This window comes from Cupressus sempervirens, chromosome 9 (genome assembly GCF_028749045.1).
Source record: "Cupressus sempervirens isolate cs-2001-9-10 chromosome 9, ASM2874904v1, whole genome shotgun sequence".
Taxonomy (NCBI): domain Eukaryota; kingdom Viridiplantae; phylum Streptophyta; class Pinopsida; order Cupressales; family Cupressaceae; genus Cupressus; species Cupressus sempervirens.
In genome coordinates, this window is record NC_143126.1 from 540373771 (window position 1) to 540390332 (window position 16562).

At 38.6% G+C, this 16562-nt stretch overlaps 1 protein-coding gene across 4 annotated transcripts in view; it reads left to right on the forward strand.

Annotated features, from left to right (window-relative positions):
• LOC149539754 (phosphoenolpyruvate phosphatase-like) overlaps nt 1-16562 on the forward strand; it is a 357723-nt gene that overhangs the window by 280281 nt on the left and 60880 nt on the right. For all 4 annotated transcript variants that reach the window (XM_089800958.1, XM_089800960.1, XM_089800959.1 and 1 more), the window contains one exon: nt 13968-14089. In XM_089800958.1, the coding sequence (XP_089657084.1) occupies nt 13968-14089 (122 nt within the window). The remainder of the gene's footprint in view (nt 1-13967; nt 14090-16562) is intronic.

Genomic DNA, 16562 nt, shown 5'->3' on the forward strand with positions numbered 1-16562 from the left:
AACAATGCATATAGATAATAGAACAGAACAGTAGATAAGAATAGCAGAACTCATTATATTCGCATACGCCAAGATATTACATTATGCTTCTGATATGATAATGATTACAATGATCTCGAAGGGGGATATAAATACTATTCGAGGAACCTTCTCGAAGGTATCCATCGGCCAGATACAACATGTCAACTACAATAATAGAACCTTCTAGATACAACCCGATGCAGATACATGTCAGTCTTACGGCATACCTCTCGATACCCTATGATTACATCCTGTTACCTCGACGGGTACATCCTGTTACCCTAATGGGTACATCCTATTACCTTGACACATACATCCTGTTACCCCGATAGGTACATCCTGTTACCCTGACGGGTACATCCAGTTACCCGACAAGTGCATCCCGTTACCCTGACACCTACATCTCGTTACCTCGACGGGTACATCTTGTTACCTTGACACATACATCCCATTACCCTGACGGGTACATCCTATTACCTTGACACATACATCTTGTTACCCTGACAAGTACATCCCGCTACCCCGATGGGTACATCTTGTTACCTTGACACATACATCCTATTATCCCGATGGGTTCGACATCATCCCCCCCAAAAGAAAAGAAATCATCTCTAGACGACAATTACAAAATATTTGAGACAAAATATATTAACAGACTAATTACAACAAGATAAATCTGCTTCTGACACATCACTTTCACTTTTGTCCCGTGCCTGTAGCCTCTGCTAACACAATGAAGCTGACCTTGATAGCCACCTATGCTGCTTTTTCTACTTTTAACTCCTCGGTCCACTAAGCTAAGTGTCGTTGTACTGCCTTCTGGATGACCCACTCCTCCCAAGCTCTCTATGCATCCACCAAGACAGCCTCTCAGCCAACACCTACTCGCAGTGCCTTTGGTACATAGAAAGTCCATGCCTGCAACAACTTCAACTCTTCTCAACTGGTTAGACTCCCACGACTGATATCCGCAACGACTAGAGGTCGTCGAGGGGCAACGCCCTAGCAAAACTGCATGGAACACACTATTTCTGCCATTTTTTTCTAATCTGATACTTGTTCTGGTAACCACTGATGCTTCCCCTTCCCTTTGACATCATCTGCTTACTCATTCCGAACAAATTTATTTTATTTTATTTTATTTTTAATTTTTAATTTTTAATTTTATTTTGTAAGAATAGAAATTAAAAAATTGTAGCACCTTAATTTTGCCTCAAGGCGTTGCCATTTTGCAACGACAACAACGAGGGAATCATCTGATCATTCTGCGATATTGACAATGACAACATCTTCCTGGCACGATAGGATCCATTGATTGCGTGAGGTACCTCTTGCCCATCCAACATCCCCAACTTTATCACTCGATTGTCGTCGACCTCCTGGATCTGATATGGTCCAACCCATCTTGCCTTAAACCTTTCCTGTTTGATTTCATTCTAACCGTCGTACTTGAGTACCAACTGCCCAGGTTGAAACCTGTTGAGTTTGTCATGCCACGCCTTATGTCTGTTCTGTGTCACCTCCGTCGCCCACTATGCCTGCGGTTGTCGCACATCTAGCTTATTTCCTTGCTGTCGGCATGCTTCAGGTAATTTTATGGTGCGATGCATTCTTTTCTCCCTGTGCGGTCCATTCACCGTGTACTAGATGGTGGAATTTTTCTTTTTTCTGGGTTTGTATTGATTGTCCTTCCCTTCTTCAGCCGTAACCTCCTTTGCGTCATTTGCTTCTCTGTATTCCTTCGAACACTCATTTTTCTCTTTTTTCTCACCTTCGTCGACCCTTAGCATATTACAACTTGGAAAGAGTTCGTAGTCTTCTATTTGCCAGTGGTAAAGGCCATTCACCGAGTCTAGGTCGTCATCATTTGACCCTCCTTCTAGTGTCAATACTCCTTCGTCTGGTTCCATTCTCCTCTTTCCTTCATCGTTACTTTCACCTTCACCTTTTGAATTTCACGATGCTACCTCCTCACCTACCATTTGTGTGTGCAGGTCAATTATGAATCTTTTGCCTCTACGCTCCATTGATAGGGTATTTTGTTTCCAATCATGTTTTACTTTTGCTTGCACCAACCAAGTCCGTCTGAGAATAGCATTATATCCTTTTCTTTTCAATGGAATGACCACGAAGTCTAATAAAAATGGTTGTGTTCCAATAGTTACCGGTTGCGCCCTTAAGGTTCCCAACGGTTTGATCCCGTGCTTGTCTGCTGTGAGCAACTGGAATGTAGGTGGCCACAACGTCGGCTTTCCCAACTTCTTCCAGGTATCCTCTGGTAACACATTCACGCCAGATCCTCCGTCGACAATTGTGTCTGTCAGAACATGTCCCAAAATCCCCATCTCGACAACCGTCGGATGCCTTCTAGTTGTGAGTACCAGCACCATTTGGTCTGTTGTCGTCACTTCCCTACTGTCCCTTCCTATGTTCTCCGTTGCTTTTGAAAACAATGTATGATTTAGAATGGCCATCCGTAACTGGGGCATTGTGAGAAGATCACTTATCTTGACCAGTACCTCCGTTTGTAAGATCTGTCGTACGACGTTTTCTTCCGTGTAGTTTCTTGCCAAGGTGTCGGTGATGTCTTTTAACTGAGATGTCTCCGCGGACGATGCCTTTTCAATTTCCACCCGCGTTTCCCCCAATTTTCTCTTTTCTTCTGCCGAGTCTGGGTACACCTTCGATTGCCTCCGTGTAATTGTCAAAACCTCCTCTTCATCCGTGCCGATAGTGATCAAATTTACTCCAGACTTTGGGCACTTGGCATCTTCATGGTCGCCGAGTTCGCACCATCTGCATAATAATTTTGGTGTGTTCGTCGTTGTATAGTCTCGCGCAAAATGACCCCACAAATTACATGCTCGATATTGAACAATTAGCCGTCCGTTTGCATCATACTGGATTCAACTTCGGTTGCCATTATTATTGTTATTGTTCGCATTGTTGTTGTTATTTTGCCATCTGTTATTATTCCTATACCCACCTGGAGTGGCACCATCAATGTTTGCATCTCCATTCCCTCTTGACGTGGAAGCAGCCTATGTAAGAAGTACTTGTGGAGATCCTTTGGTTTTCATGTTAAAGGGGCATTCCTTTGTCGAATGGCCCATGATCTGATAAATATCACAAAATTGGTTCTTTGGATAGGACCCTTTAGTATGACGGTCGATTTTACACTCTATGCACCACAGCTCACTGCTCTTTGTCTCCTTCTACATATTTTTAAACTCCTTCATCATGCGAATCATGTCCTTCTGTAGGGCGCAGACCTTCTTACTGCTGCCTTCATCATCGATGCTATCTTCTCCGGAGGGCTCGTCGTTATCAGAATCAGAGGAGCTCGTCTTCTTCTTCTTTGTCTTCTGCTCACTTTCCAAGTTCAGTGCTCTGTTGTATGCTTCTATGTATGACGACGGTGGCACAATTTTCATTTTCTTCCGCAACTTCGGGCGTAGACCTTCCACGAACCATCTTTTCTGAAGTCCGTCCGCTGGCTTATTTTCTATTTTATTTATCAAATCTTTTAATTTCCTGGCGTAGACACGGACAGTTTCATTCTTCTCCTGCTTGATATTGAAGATCTCGCCAACAATTTCATTATCATCGCGCAACAGTTGAAATTCTACCAAAAACTCCTTTTTAATGTTATTCGAATTGTCTAGCTTCTGCGGATCTATACTAGTAAACCAGTCAATTGCCACACCCCGTAGGGTTGCCGGAAATTGTCTCATCCAGTCGTCTTCATCAGTTATGCTATTTGCCCTCTAGATTGTTTCACATGTTTTACAGTGTCGAATGGGTTCAGCCATACCATCACCATCAAATTTAGGTAACTTCTCTTTTGGTCCGGCCATTCCGACGGTCACACTTGGTATTCTGACGCTCACACTTGGTATTTTGACACTCACACTTGGTATCCCGACAACTGTGTTTGGTGAAGAAGGGTCTCCGTTAAGTGAATCTATTCCTTCCGGAAGTGGATCCTGGACGAAGAGTTCACTCCACGCTCTTGCCCCTTCGGCACTCCGAGTCGTGCGAGTCGATTCTCTTCCGTCTAGATTGTCTTCCCTCGGCGAACACCAATTCAAAAACTCATCACATGCTTCTTCCACCAACTCCACCTGCTGGCGCGTCCGTTGGAAACAATCTTCTGGAATCTCTTTTTGTGTTTGGCTTGCTGTGCCAAAATCAGATCGCCGTGTGTTGTGCATATTTCGTCTTTGTCCTTTAGTTTGTTCTTATTCTTGTTCAGCTAATTCGGCTTTACTCTTCATTCTCCTACCTTTCTAAGTCCATTAGGCAACGACACCAAATGTTTACAGTACTGGGTAAAGAAAACAATGCATACAAATAATAGAACAGAACAGTAGATAAGAATAGCAGAACTCCTTATTATATTCGCATACGCCAAGATATTACATTATGCTTCTAATATGATAATGATTACAATGATCCCGAAGGGGGATATAAATACTATCCAAGGAACCTTCTCGAAGGTATCCGTCGGCCAGATACAACATGTCGACTACAATAATAGAACCTTCTGGATACATCCCGATGCAGATACATGTCGGCCTTACGAGATACCTCTCGATACCCTACGATTACATCCCGTTACCCCGACGGGTACATCCCGTTACCCCAACGGGTACATCCTGTTACCTTGACACATACATCCTATTACCCTGACGGGTACATCTCGTTACCCTGACAAGTACATCCGATTACCCCAACAAGTACATCCCGTTACCCTGACACCTACATCCCGTTACCCCGACAGGTACATCCTATTACCTTGACACATACATCTCGTTACCCTGACGGGTACATCCTATTACCTTGACACATACATCTTGTTACCCCGACAGGTACATCCCGTTACCCCGACGAGTACATCCTGTTACCCTGACACATACATCCTGTTACCCCGACGGGTTCGACATGCATCAGCGACGTTCATCTGGGAGTGGATAGAAACAGGGCATTGCCTCTTCACATCGGCATTTGTTTCATTCTGTGACAGATTTCTTTTCACCCAAGAAAGACTCCTAGCACTTTCTTGGTCTCTGTTCTTTATGGTTATTTCTTTAGCTGTTTTTGTTTTGTTCGGACATCTTTGTATGCTCTTGCTGGGGTTTGCTTCACTGTTGTAATATTTTCAGTCCCATAGATCTCTTTTGGTCTTTTGTTGGGCATTAATATTATTATCTTATCTTATCTTATCTTATAGACATGTCTCGGATAATGAAGACTTCTGGTCTGGGTGTCTCAATGAGTACAAAACTTGGGAGACATTTTGATCATGGCTAACCATTGATGAGATAAAATTATATAACAATTATGTTGATGTTTCTAACCTTGCAGATGATGGAGCCTACATGCACCCCACATCTTATGAGAACATCAAAGGCAACCAGTTTTGTCTACCCCACCTACAGATCCAGTCATCGACACTATGGGGGTTCTTATGCAGGGGATAATCAAGAGAACAAACAAATTGGTGGAGTGGACCTGAGCAAGGAAGAAGAGGACCGGAAGCATTGGTTCTATGGGTGGATTATCAGCTAGAGCCACCCAGTCAACCGCAGCAACAACCGCTACAGCCACTACATCAACATCTGTAGGGCCATCACAACCCATTGGCCAAGGTGGAGAGTAGCCTCTAGAAAAGAATGTGCCACTTACTCCTACCTATGGAGTTAGATCTCTTCCGAACACTGGAAAAGTTGGGGAGAAGGAGGACGAAAAGGATAAGGGGAAAGAGCAAGAAAAATCAGTGGCCAAGCCATCTTCCCCTATTCAAGTCGTCAATTTGGATGGCGACACTAACCCCATGGATGGCCAGGAACATGATGCATCTTAGCAAGGGGATACCATAGCCCTTTCAGTAACTAAGATCGTTGCCTTCCCTATTTCTTCTCAAAGAAAGCCAACTCCATTAATCTCGAGGAAGCTATTTGATCCCATTGCCTTGTAGTCCACTATCAATGTGCTCTCTACAGAGTCATGGCTTGAAGAGACCATTGATACGAAGAAGAGGAGATATGAGGATGCAACCCCATCAAAGCACTTGGTCACACAAGTCACCTCCTCTCAGCCATCCAAGAAGACAAAGAAGCAGAAGACGATTGTTGCACTGGCTACGGATTCAACGACTGGCCATATGCTAGTTGAGATTGTTGAGCCACAGAAAGAAGGTAGATTTCATGAGCTCTCAAAGGATGATTTCCAAATTATGACAGTAGATCTTGGCATCCCAGTTCACGTCTCCATGATGAACATGTGGAAGTCTACCAATGAGAAAATTGAGGATAAGCAGGAACAACTTAGAGCAGAGAAGGAAATAATGAATGCCTCGAACAGAAAATTAGTGGAATACATAAGGTCTGCATTGGGGAACACTTCTTCAAGTCAATTGACCCAATTGCAGAAGAGAATAAAAATCTACTCCTAAAGCTGCAACAAGAAAGTGCAATTCAGGCAAGTAGGCCGAGCATGGGTAGATCAGCTAAAGGCTCAAGGTCCCTCACTGGTTGAAACATGGGAAGCCTATTGTTGGATGCTCACAAGTGTAGGGAAGCAACTTCAAATAATCAGACAACCGTATAGAAGGCAATAGACAAGCTAACAGAGCAATTGGCCCATCTACAAGAAGTAATAGACATGAAGACAGATGTGACCATTACTCACAGGATTTTGAAGACAAGCAAGGAGTCATTGTTTCACTAGAAACAATCCTTGGAGTTTGTTATAGAAAGCTCCATGAGATTTGCAAATGAGTTTAAGGATGTGCATGACCTGATGCAAAAGGTCATTGAAAAGTTGTTTCAATATTTGAAGACATTGCGCACAGAGTCCTTTGCGTCCACTAATGGCAATCTTGTGGATATTGAGAGAATGAATTCAAAATTCTTGGCATTTGTTGATGAAGCAATTGACCCACTCAAGTTTTAAGTGTTCAAGATCCAAGAACTCTCAGCAGTGGATGCAATCATAAGGAGAGAAATGAAGAAATTCCAATCAAGGGTTGCCAGAATTGATTAATTGACGGACATGCATGACTACTAGATGGTCCAAGACGACAATATCATCATTCCAGATGTCAAAGAGCTGGACAAAGTAACCAAAGCTATGAAAGCTTACAAAGCCAAATTAGTTGCTTCTATAAAAAATGATGTTCTGATGCTTTTCCAGACATCTACCATTCTCCCTCTTTTCTTTCCTAAATATAGCCTTTCTTAGCATTTTGTTAGTCTCTATAACAGACAATGATTCAAGCTTGTCATATATTTAGATTCTTTTGTTTAGAGATGCTCTGCGAAGTAATCATCCATGTAACTGGCCATTTTGAAAAGGCCTATAAATGTAACCTTTAATGAAGTTCATAAGATAAACAAAATTTGCTTTGGGCAAACCCCTGTAGCTGGGACTACTGTGTGTGACTTTGAGTTCATTTTAAGTTTTCTTGTTCATTTACTTTCAGTACAATGTATGGAATGAATGTGCTAATGTTGAGAATTGAATGAATGTGAATGAAATAGGTTTTGTTTCCTTCGTTCAATAGACTGTATGTCTTACTTTCCTTAGCATAAACATGCCTTCTGTTCTCTTTGTTGTATGCCATAGTTTGTGTGTTTAGTCTAGTTAGTTGCACGAGGAAGTCAGAACTAGTGGGTGGAGAAGTTGATAGATAGACAATCTGGCCATTGTCAAAACATCAGCTATTTGTGTAGTCCAGGAATTACCTATTTCACCATCTCTTCCTTTCTTCCTACTGTCACAGCTGGTTAATGCATATTTCCATTCATTGTATTGTAGGTCAGAATAGATTGCATATTGTGAGTTATTCCCCCTTTCAATTGCCTAAGTTGTTAAAGTGTTGAGCAGCTTGGTTTTTGCCTCTTCTGCTCTTTGGTTAAGAGCATACCCCCAAAACCCGAAAGACAAAATTCACTGCATATCTTGCATTCATAAGGGAGTTGTACCTTTCAATTCAAGGGTCATTGATAGACTACTACATTAACCCATTCTGTTGTTAACTTCTTTGTTTTCCACAAGCCATTGGACAGTCTAAGACTCAAGGTATAAACCAAAAGATCAAGGAAGACAAACTGTTACCCGACAAGGAGCAAGAGGAATCAAGCCCAATAGTTATTTCAAGCTGGAATGCTTCAAATTTAGAGAGGGCACAAAAGGTCAAGTCATTGATCCTAGATGACAGTTGGTGGGATCGTGTGTAATTTGTATTAGATTTCGCGAACCCTATCATGACTATGTGATAATCCCTAAGGGAATAGATTAAGAAATAGGACAAGAATGATGAGTGGTTTTTGTTCCCTAGCAATAGCACAAGGAAAAAATGTTTAGAGACTATACATCCAAATTCCCTCAAAATTATCATTAATAATTAAAATAAAAAATTGTTATTAATTCCTACAATAATTATTTATTCTTTTCTTTATCCCTTATTTTTTAATTCTTTCAAAATAATTAAATAAACAAAAATAATGTGACTGATTATTTTTAAGCAGAACGTAAGTGTCGAAATTATCATTAAATTAATGGTAATAACTTTATTGTAAATCCTTCCGAAATATATATTTTGCTCTTCTTTCATAAACATTATAAAAATTGAAAGAGGGCTGACCAGTCACTAGTCATGGCTCTCCAAATAGGTAGATTCCTACATAGAACTAGCAAACATGATGGTAGGAAGGAGGGGAAAACATGGCAGAGCATAGTATCAAAGGTAGAAAATCCAATATTATCATAAAACAAGGCAAACGTTGCTGGATATTTCATCTTAGGCAATATCAATCCAACCTCCATCAGATCTGACAAACATAGCAAAAAGGAAGTATTTGATACTCACAAAAATGAATACAGACTATCATCTCAGAGTCAACGTCCAAACTTGGCAAACCAATCAAAGGCAGGACATCATAATCTCTAAGCACCAATAGAAAGGCCCGACTTAGGAGTAGGTCGACTACAGTAGAGTAAGGGAGTAATTCCCCCCATCCTTGACAAGTTTCACCACGTCTGATATTGCATGTTTCAGTCACACAGGCAATTGTAGTTAAGAGAGAAGGGACAAAACTTACTTCTGATGTCATCATTCATTCTTCTACTACAGCATTTACAAAAATATTAGGCAGATAAAGATAATCATCAGATTCCTATATTGCAGAGAACTAGACACCACCCATAAAGTTGGAATAATGTGCCAATTAAATAGGCTCAAGGTTGAGATATAGAGAGCTAGGAATCACATTGACATAGTAAGATTAGAATAGCTCAGAGTCCAAAAATAATGAGGATTAAAGCAGAGGTCACCTATCTATGAAGGTTAGTATACTAAAACTTATAGACATATGCATATGACAAGATGGATACATCCTTTAAGGTTATTGATAAGGCCTAGATTGAGAAATGTTCTAGGAAGGATGGATAAATTAGGGACGATTATCCATAGGTCTTAAAGAGAGGAAGTAGAGTGAGAGGACGATGCGTAGTGGAGATTTATACTAAATTAGCTAAAGCTACAGGAAACCTCCCTCAGGAACTAAATATCCGATCACAGCCTCTCATTAAGAAGGGAAGCAATCGGGATTAGGAACCCTATGTTATTCTCTAAATTAGTAAAATAATGTTCTATTTTAAATTCATAATTCCACTTCAGTACTAACATCATTGCAGGTGCAAAAGGTAGAAGCGGGAAATCTAGCGAGATAATTAAGGGACATCACAAGCTATGCCTTAATTTTTTGATTTAGATTAGCCTTGTTTGGGGGATGTATATGATGACATGAACACAATGGTTGAGAAGGTAGAACTTTCACTACAAGCACATGAGGATGATCCCACAAAATGTGAAGCCTTATGCAATCAATTTGAATCAATCATTCATCATCATTGGGAAAAGATGACTACACCATTGCACCTCCTTGCATATGCCTTATCTCCAAGGTACTATAGTGAGGACATACTTGGTTTGCCTGATAGAGTAGCACCATATTTGGATGAAGTTGCTAGTGGGTGCTACAAAGCTTTTGCAAGACTCTTCCTAGATGATGACACTCATAGAAAAGCTAGTATTGAAGTTGGACTATTTGCTTCGGCAACAAAACTTAGTCCTCTTACAATAAAGGATGGATGTGACATGGGAGCTATCACATGGTAGTACCTCTATGGTCAACTGTTCAAGCATCTACAACCTCTTGCGATCAAAATCCTCTACCATGTAAATTTTATTTGTTTTTAACTTTTTTTTTTAACCACATGTATTCTACAATTATTTAAATTGATTTTCATTTTTATGTTTTAACTTTATAATTAATTTTGTAATTATTAACATTGTCTAGGTTGCAATTTCTTCTTCTGCTGAAATGAATTGGAGTACATACTCCTTTATCCACTGAGTAAAGCGTAACTGATTGGGCTCTAAAAAAGCTGAAGACTTGGTTTCATTCATACCAAATTGCATCTTTTGTCACATAAGGAGGATCATTACAAGGGAGGGACAACCAAGCTTTGGGATGTAGAACTTGAGTGTACAAATTTGGCTGCATTGATTCAAGATCTTACCACAATCACAGATGATGATGCTGATAGCATCATGACACATGGTGTATCTAACACAAGTGGATCCATTTTTAGTTCAAATGATCTTGAACTTGCTACAGTTGGAGGAGATGGAGATGATGATGAGTTTTTTGTGAATCCATATGATATAGATTCAGATTGATAAACATTGAATGCTAAACTATATTTTGCAGTGTTTTGGGACTTTGTGAGTCCGAGATAGAGCCCACCTTTCTAAGCCAAATGGCGTCGCTGCGGACTCAACAAAGTCCTGGCAGGGTCTACTTGGACTCACTGGACTTGCCAAGTCCTGAGCTCAAGACTCTTGCTGGTGGCTAATGCCACAAAGAGCAAAAATAAAATAAAATAGAAGGTGAAGTGATTTTTTTTTGTTTTGTATAACATCTATTTGACCTAAAAAGGTCATTCCACCCTTTGTTAAAGCTTTTGATAGATAGAAAAGAGTTAGAGAACAGTATTGGAGTTTTGAGAGAGAAATTAGCAAACCAGTTTGCTCTCCCATATTGATCCTTGAAGCTACGAGTGATGGATCCGAGTCTGATGATGAGGATTATGTGGGCGAGGGTGAGGATGAGGATGAGGATGCCCCTGAGGTTCTACCTCAAACACAGGGAGAAGAGATGGCTCTAGAGTCTTCCATGACTTATCTTAGGCGTACTCATAGGAGGACATAGGCCACTATGAGCCTTAGTCTTCTACACGCTAGCTGTTATTTTGATTTATGTTTTGAACTTTTGATCCATGAATATTGTAGACATTTGACAGTGTAACGACACTATGTTTATATGTTTATATTATGTTATACACTATGTAACGACACTTATGTGATCTATTCAAAATTGTGTATGTGTATTAAGTAGCTTCTATTTATCTCAATTATTGTGTATTTGAGCTGAGTCCGGTCATTGAGTCTGAGTTCGAGCCCAATTTTGACTTTCCGAGTCAGAGGCGAGTCCAAGTCCCGTACTTATGATATTTGATTTTGTAGTTGTGATGATTTGCTGATTTGCACTGGAATCGTGAACATAGATGTATATGATTTTCATATCATTGATATGTTTTATATGTTATAATCTTATTGAGTATTTGAATATGTATTGGTGAAGTTACAAGCTATCAATTGTTTTAATTCTGTATATTTCTTTCATTTCTTTACATTATATATATATATATATATATATATATAGAGAGAGAGAGAGAGAGAGAGAGAGAGAGAGAGAGAGATATCCACTTATAAACCCTAGGAGTTTTTGTTTATTATACAATCTAAACTAGGGTTTGGTATGGCATTTTTCTTACTGATTAGATGATTAGGGTCTTTCAAGATAAGTTTGGCATTTTAGCGCACATATATGTAGCTATAAGATGGTTAATTCTGGTCCTCTTAATGATGTATGATGCATATATTCATTAGGTCTGAATGTGTGGTGATTTTCTTGATTTTGCAGCTAAACATGGGTATAAGTTATTCTTTGGACTACTATGATGTGATTTTTCTTAAACTGGTAACGAATATACTCAGTTACATGGGACTATGTAGTTGAGATTAGTATATCTGCCATTGCATATTCTCTTCTGTATGGTCTAAATGTTGAAATCTGTATTCATGTTAGTGCTTCAAGTCACTGGTTCGATTAGGTTCTTAATCCTCCAGGCATCTGGCTTGACTACTGATGCCTTTTCACATATGGTGCATGTTTGATAGCTCTCTGATTCTATCATGCTCAATGACCCAAAGTCTCCTTGTTAAAATATGTTGCTAAGTATATTATGCAGAGTTAGCAGTCTTTGATGCTTGCGATGTATTTGTTTACTAGTAAAATTGTTGGAAACTTCTTGTCACAATTGCATATAGGATTGGATAGGTGGGACAAGGACAGGGGAAGGTATGTTCAAATGCTAAGAGGATAAAAGAACACTTTGGAACCAGAATATAAAAGGAGCACTGTAGCTTCTCTCCTTCATAAATTCACACATCATGTAGTCTCTCTAGTATGCAAATAGAGAGGATATATAAATGACAAAAATGAAATGTATGTAAAATGTTATCTCCTAAATATGATCCATTCTAATTAAGGATCAAAATTTGTAATGCAAAAGCCATGAACTATTAAAATGGTTGTAACTATACTAGTGATAATCCACAAATGCTAGATATGGAGCTGTATTCTTATAATATTCCGAACTTTTAAAAGTTTTGGGCTAAATTGGAGGTTTTGTTTACTCCATTTTTTCCTCCCAGTGCCCACACTGAACATAGTTGTAAAATTATAAAGTATTTAATAAAAACTTTTGGCTACGACATTTTACACAAAAATAAATCTTTAGTTAATTGAAGTTTAATTACGGTTTTGATATTCATAGTCAATGACTCAATCCCATGGGAGATTGTTTTAACCATGTATGTTACCACTAGGAGCAATGGAAATTCTAGCTATATTTCTTTTGAATTCAACCTTGACCATCATTTAAACTTCGATAAAACAACCAATCCCTTGATCTGATCTGAACAAAAATTATATTAATGAAATATTGACAAAAAAGATCTTGTAAACATTCAAAATGGAAGGAAGATGAATAAAAAATTGTTGTAGTATGATATTTGAATCATTGATTAAAAACTTGACAACAGCTAATGATCCTAAAAGTGTTAGTAACTCGGCGAAAAATTTGTTCATGAGGGCTTGGCAAAAATTGCCAAAAAACTTGGAAATCACAAGGCTACAAGAAAACCTGTCTGGTATAAAATTTAAAGAGTACACAATTGTTTCTACATGCATTTGTGCAATTTGGAACAAGAAACCTTCAACTTTAGTGAATTTTCATCTTCATTTGAAATTTTCAAGCACCATGAAGGTCTCAAAGGCTTTAATTTGGGTTTGGTGGTGGGGGTACCTTTGCTTCTTGGCACATTGAACCTTGTTTTGGCTTTAGAAGGGAAAAGGTAAAATTTGTCATGGGTCTAAATTTTGCATTGCTGAAATTTGTTAAATATTGATGTTGATATGTAATTTATAACCACATGACAATATGATGTGAATTGAACTTGATTTTTTATCTACAAATGGATAGTTTATTTGTAACCTTCGTAAATTTAGTTGTATCCAAGTTATTAATAACATTTTACAAATTTATGTGTGTTTTCATATGAAAGATTTATGCTAAATGTTTTCCACATCCCAAGTTTAAGACAAATATAAGCCTACCAAATTTTCATTTTCCAAATTTTTGAAATTATAATCTTAATTATATTAGGATCTACTAAATATTATGGTTTCTTATGCTATCATTTTTTTTGGTTGTAATTCAATGATATTTGTCTTTAATTGGTTTTACAGCATAGGTTTTCAAATATAGCATACAATATTACAAATGGAGATTGTTCGCCCATTGAAGACACATCTGCCCCTGTTTATATAACCATTGGTGATGGTGGGAATATAGAAGGGCTTGCGGGAGAGTATGTTGGCTTCTATTTTATTTGAGCTTTTATTATCATTGCTTTATATGTATAATATGTTATTGAAGATTCATGATTGTCGTAAAGTTTTGACCAAAGATCTAATTAAATTATAATCAAAGTTACCGATTCGGGTGCGGGGATAGGTGCGGGTACGTGAACCCAATACATGGGTGCATGAATTTGTTATTAGGTGTTTGGGTGCTTATGGGTACGAGTGTGTATGTATATGTATTATATATACATAAAAATTAGAGAAATGTAAAGAATTGTAAAACTAAATCGTTTAATAGTATGATACTTGATCATTGATCAATGATAAATGCCAAAGATAAATATTCTATGCCAATTGATAGTTGAAAAATATTCAAATAATCCATGACAATGATATCATATATCTGAATTACAAAATGTAGTTCATGAAATATGATTTAATATTCATCAATCATCAAAGTGATTCGCAAGAAAATCATCATATGTTGGGTTCTCAGCGGTTGCAAGTTCAAAATCATCATCATCAGTTGAACCTATGGTGGTTTCACTCGAACTAGATGCACCATTTGATATATCATGATCATTCACATCAGCCGTAGTGGCTCTAGCAAGATCTTGAATGGTTGCATCGAAGCCAGCAGACTTTGTGCTACAAGTCAAAGCTTTGCTGCCCCCTTTTTGTATTTGAGATCCTTATGTGGTAGAAGATGCAAATTGGGATAAATAACACCAAGTCTTCAACTCTTTTGCTGCCAACCAGTTACAATTCACTAGGTGGATAATTTATGTACTTCGGTTCCATTTAGCGGCAAAAGAGTCTGCAACCTAAAGAGAACCAACGAAATAAAAATTAAACAATGCAAGATAAATTCAAGAATGTTGTTAGGTGTTCAATTCTACAATACAGGTTGCAAAAAACAAAACAAAAAAAAAAAACTTACTTGCAAGTGGATCTTGATTGCAAGAGATTGGAGGTTCATATAATCTTGAGTATGGACATAACACCATGTAGTAGCATCTATTTTGAATTGGTCGTTGATAACACAAGGTTTCTGATTTTTTCTTGATACAAACAATTGATATTCTTGCCTAACATTTGACTCCACTCTTGGATCTTTGAAGAGTCTACTAAATGCCCGCTTATACCCAGTAGAAACAAGTTTCAAAATCTCTATATGTTAGTACTCTCCTATGGATAGAAAGTACAAAAGTGCTATAGTACCTTCGAGATAGGGAATATGCAAGGATTAGCATGGCATAGTTATCCTATTCCAATGATGAAGAATGATTTCTTCCACCCTTTTTCAAAAGGTGTCTTCAAGATCATTCTCTCTTTTATATTCTTTTTTATTTTCTCCAACATTGTGTCCATGCTGTCATAGACATGCCCCTAATATGGTGCATATGTGTAAGCAAACCAAAGTGTATACATGATAAACTCGGTGAATTCCAATACATATTCCACACGAACCCACCAATCGTCATCCAAGATGAATGCCTTGACCTTTTGGGCCTTCTCTAAATTTGATTCTTTCCATATACCCTATTGGTTGCTAATAACCATTTGTCCCAATGCCTCTTTCACCTTCAAAAGTCCACTCAAAATAATCATGTGATGCAAACTCGGTCTCAACAACTTGAGAACATGTTAATAGTAAGTTAATAACACATTTAGAATATGTAAATAATACAAAAAAATAGTTTTTTAAATTATGGATAACATGACATAAATTAAACTAAATAAACCATATTTACCATGATCTTGAATTGCCTAAAGACCTCCTATCTTCACTTTTATTTTTAGTGCCGTGAGTTTGAGATTTCTTCCTCTTACACTAATCTCAAGGTTATGTTCTCTGGTCCTCGCTTTAGCATGAGACATGCCATGTAGCCCAAAGTCAACAAGGGCCTCCCTAGCTATGCTTGAGAGATAGTGTTGGACATCACTTTTAGGACACTATGTCCATGCTGTCCCTTATGGACTCCTTGGTCAGATCGACTGTGCTCTATGGTTTTGTTGTGTGGGGGACCTCTTTCCTAGACACCAACTGGACCTCCATTGAGAGAGCTCAATTCCTTCTCGTTCAGCGCACCATTAGATGTCATCAATCCACTTCTAACATCATTTTGGTTGAGTTCGGTGCTCATCCCTTGAGACTCGTAGCCATCTTCGACCTAGTTTGGTTCCTTCATCGTCTTCAAGGTTTTGCAGACTCCATTGTTGGGCATCAGAGACACTCCTACTTGGCCTATTTCTCTTCTGCAACTATTGTTGGGTCCAACCTTGATGATAGATCCCATTGTTGGTACGCCCAAGCTTCTACCTTGCTAAGCTCAATCGGAGTCAAGATTGATCGTCTCCCTCCCTTCTAGTTCTCTTTTGATTCTCCATCAAACCAGAAGTTGAACGGCCATGTCAGACTTGACATCTATAGACAATACATTATCATGACTTGGACCAACCCTTGAGATGGTCTTC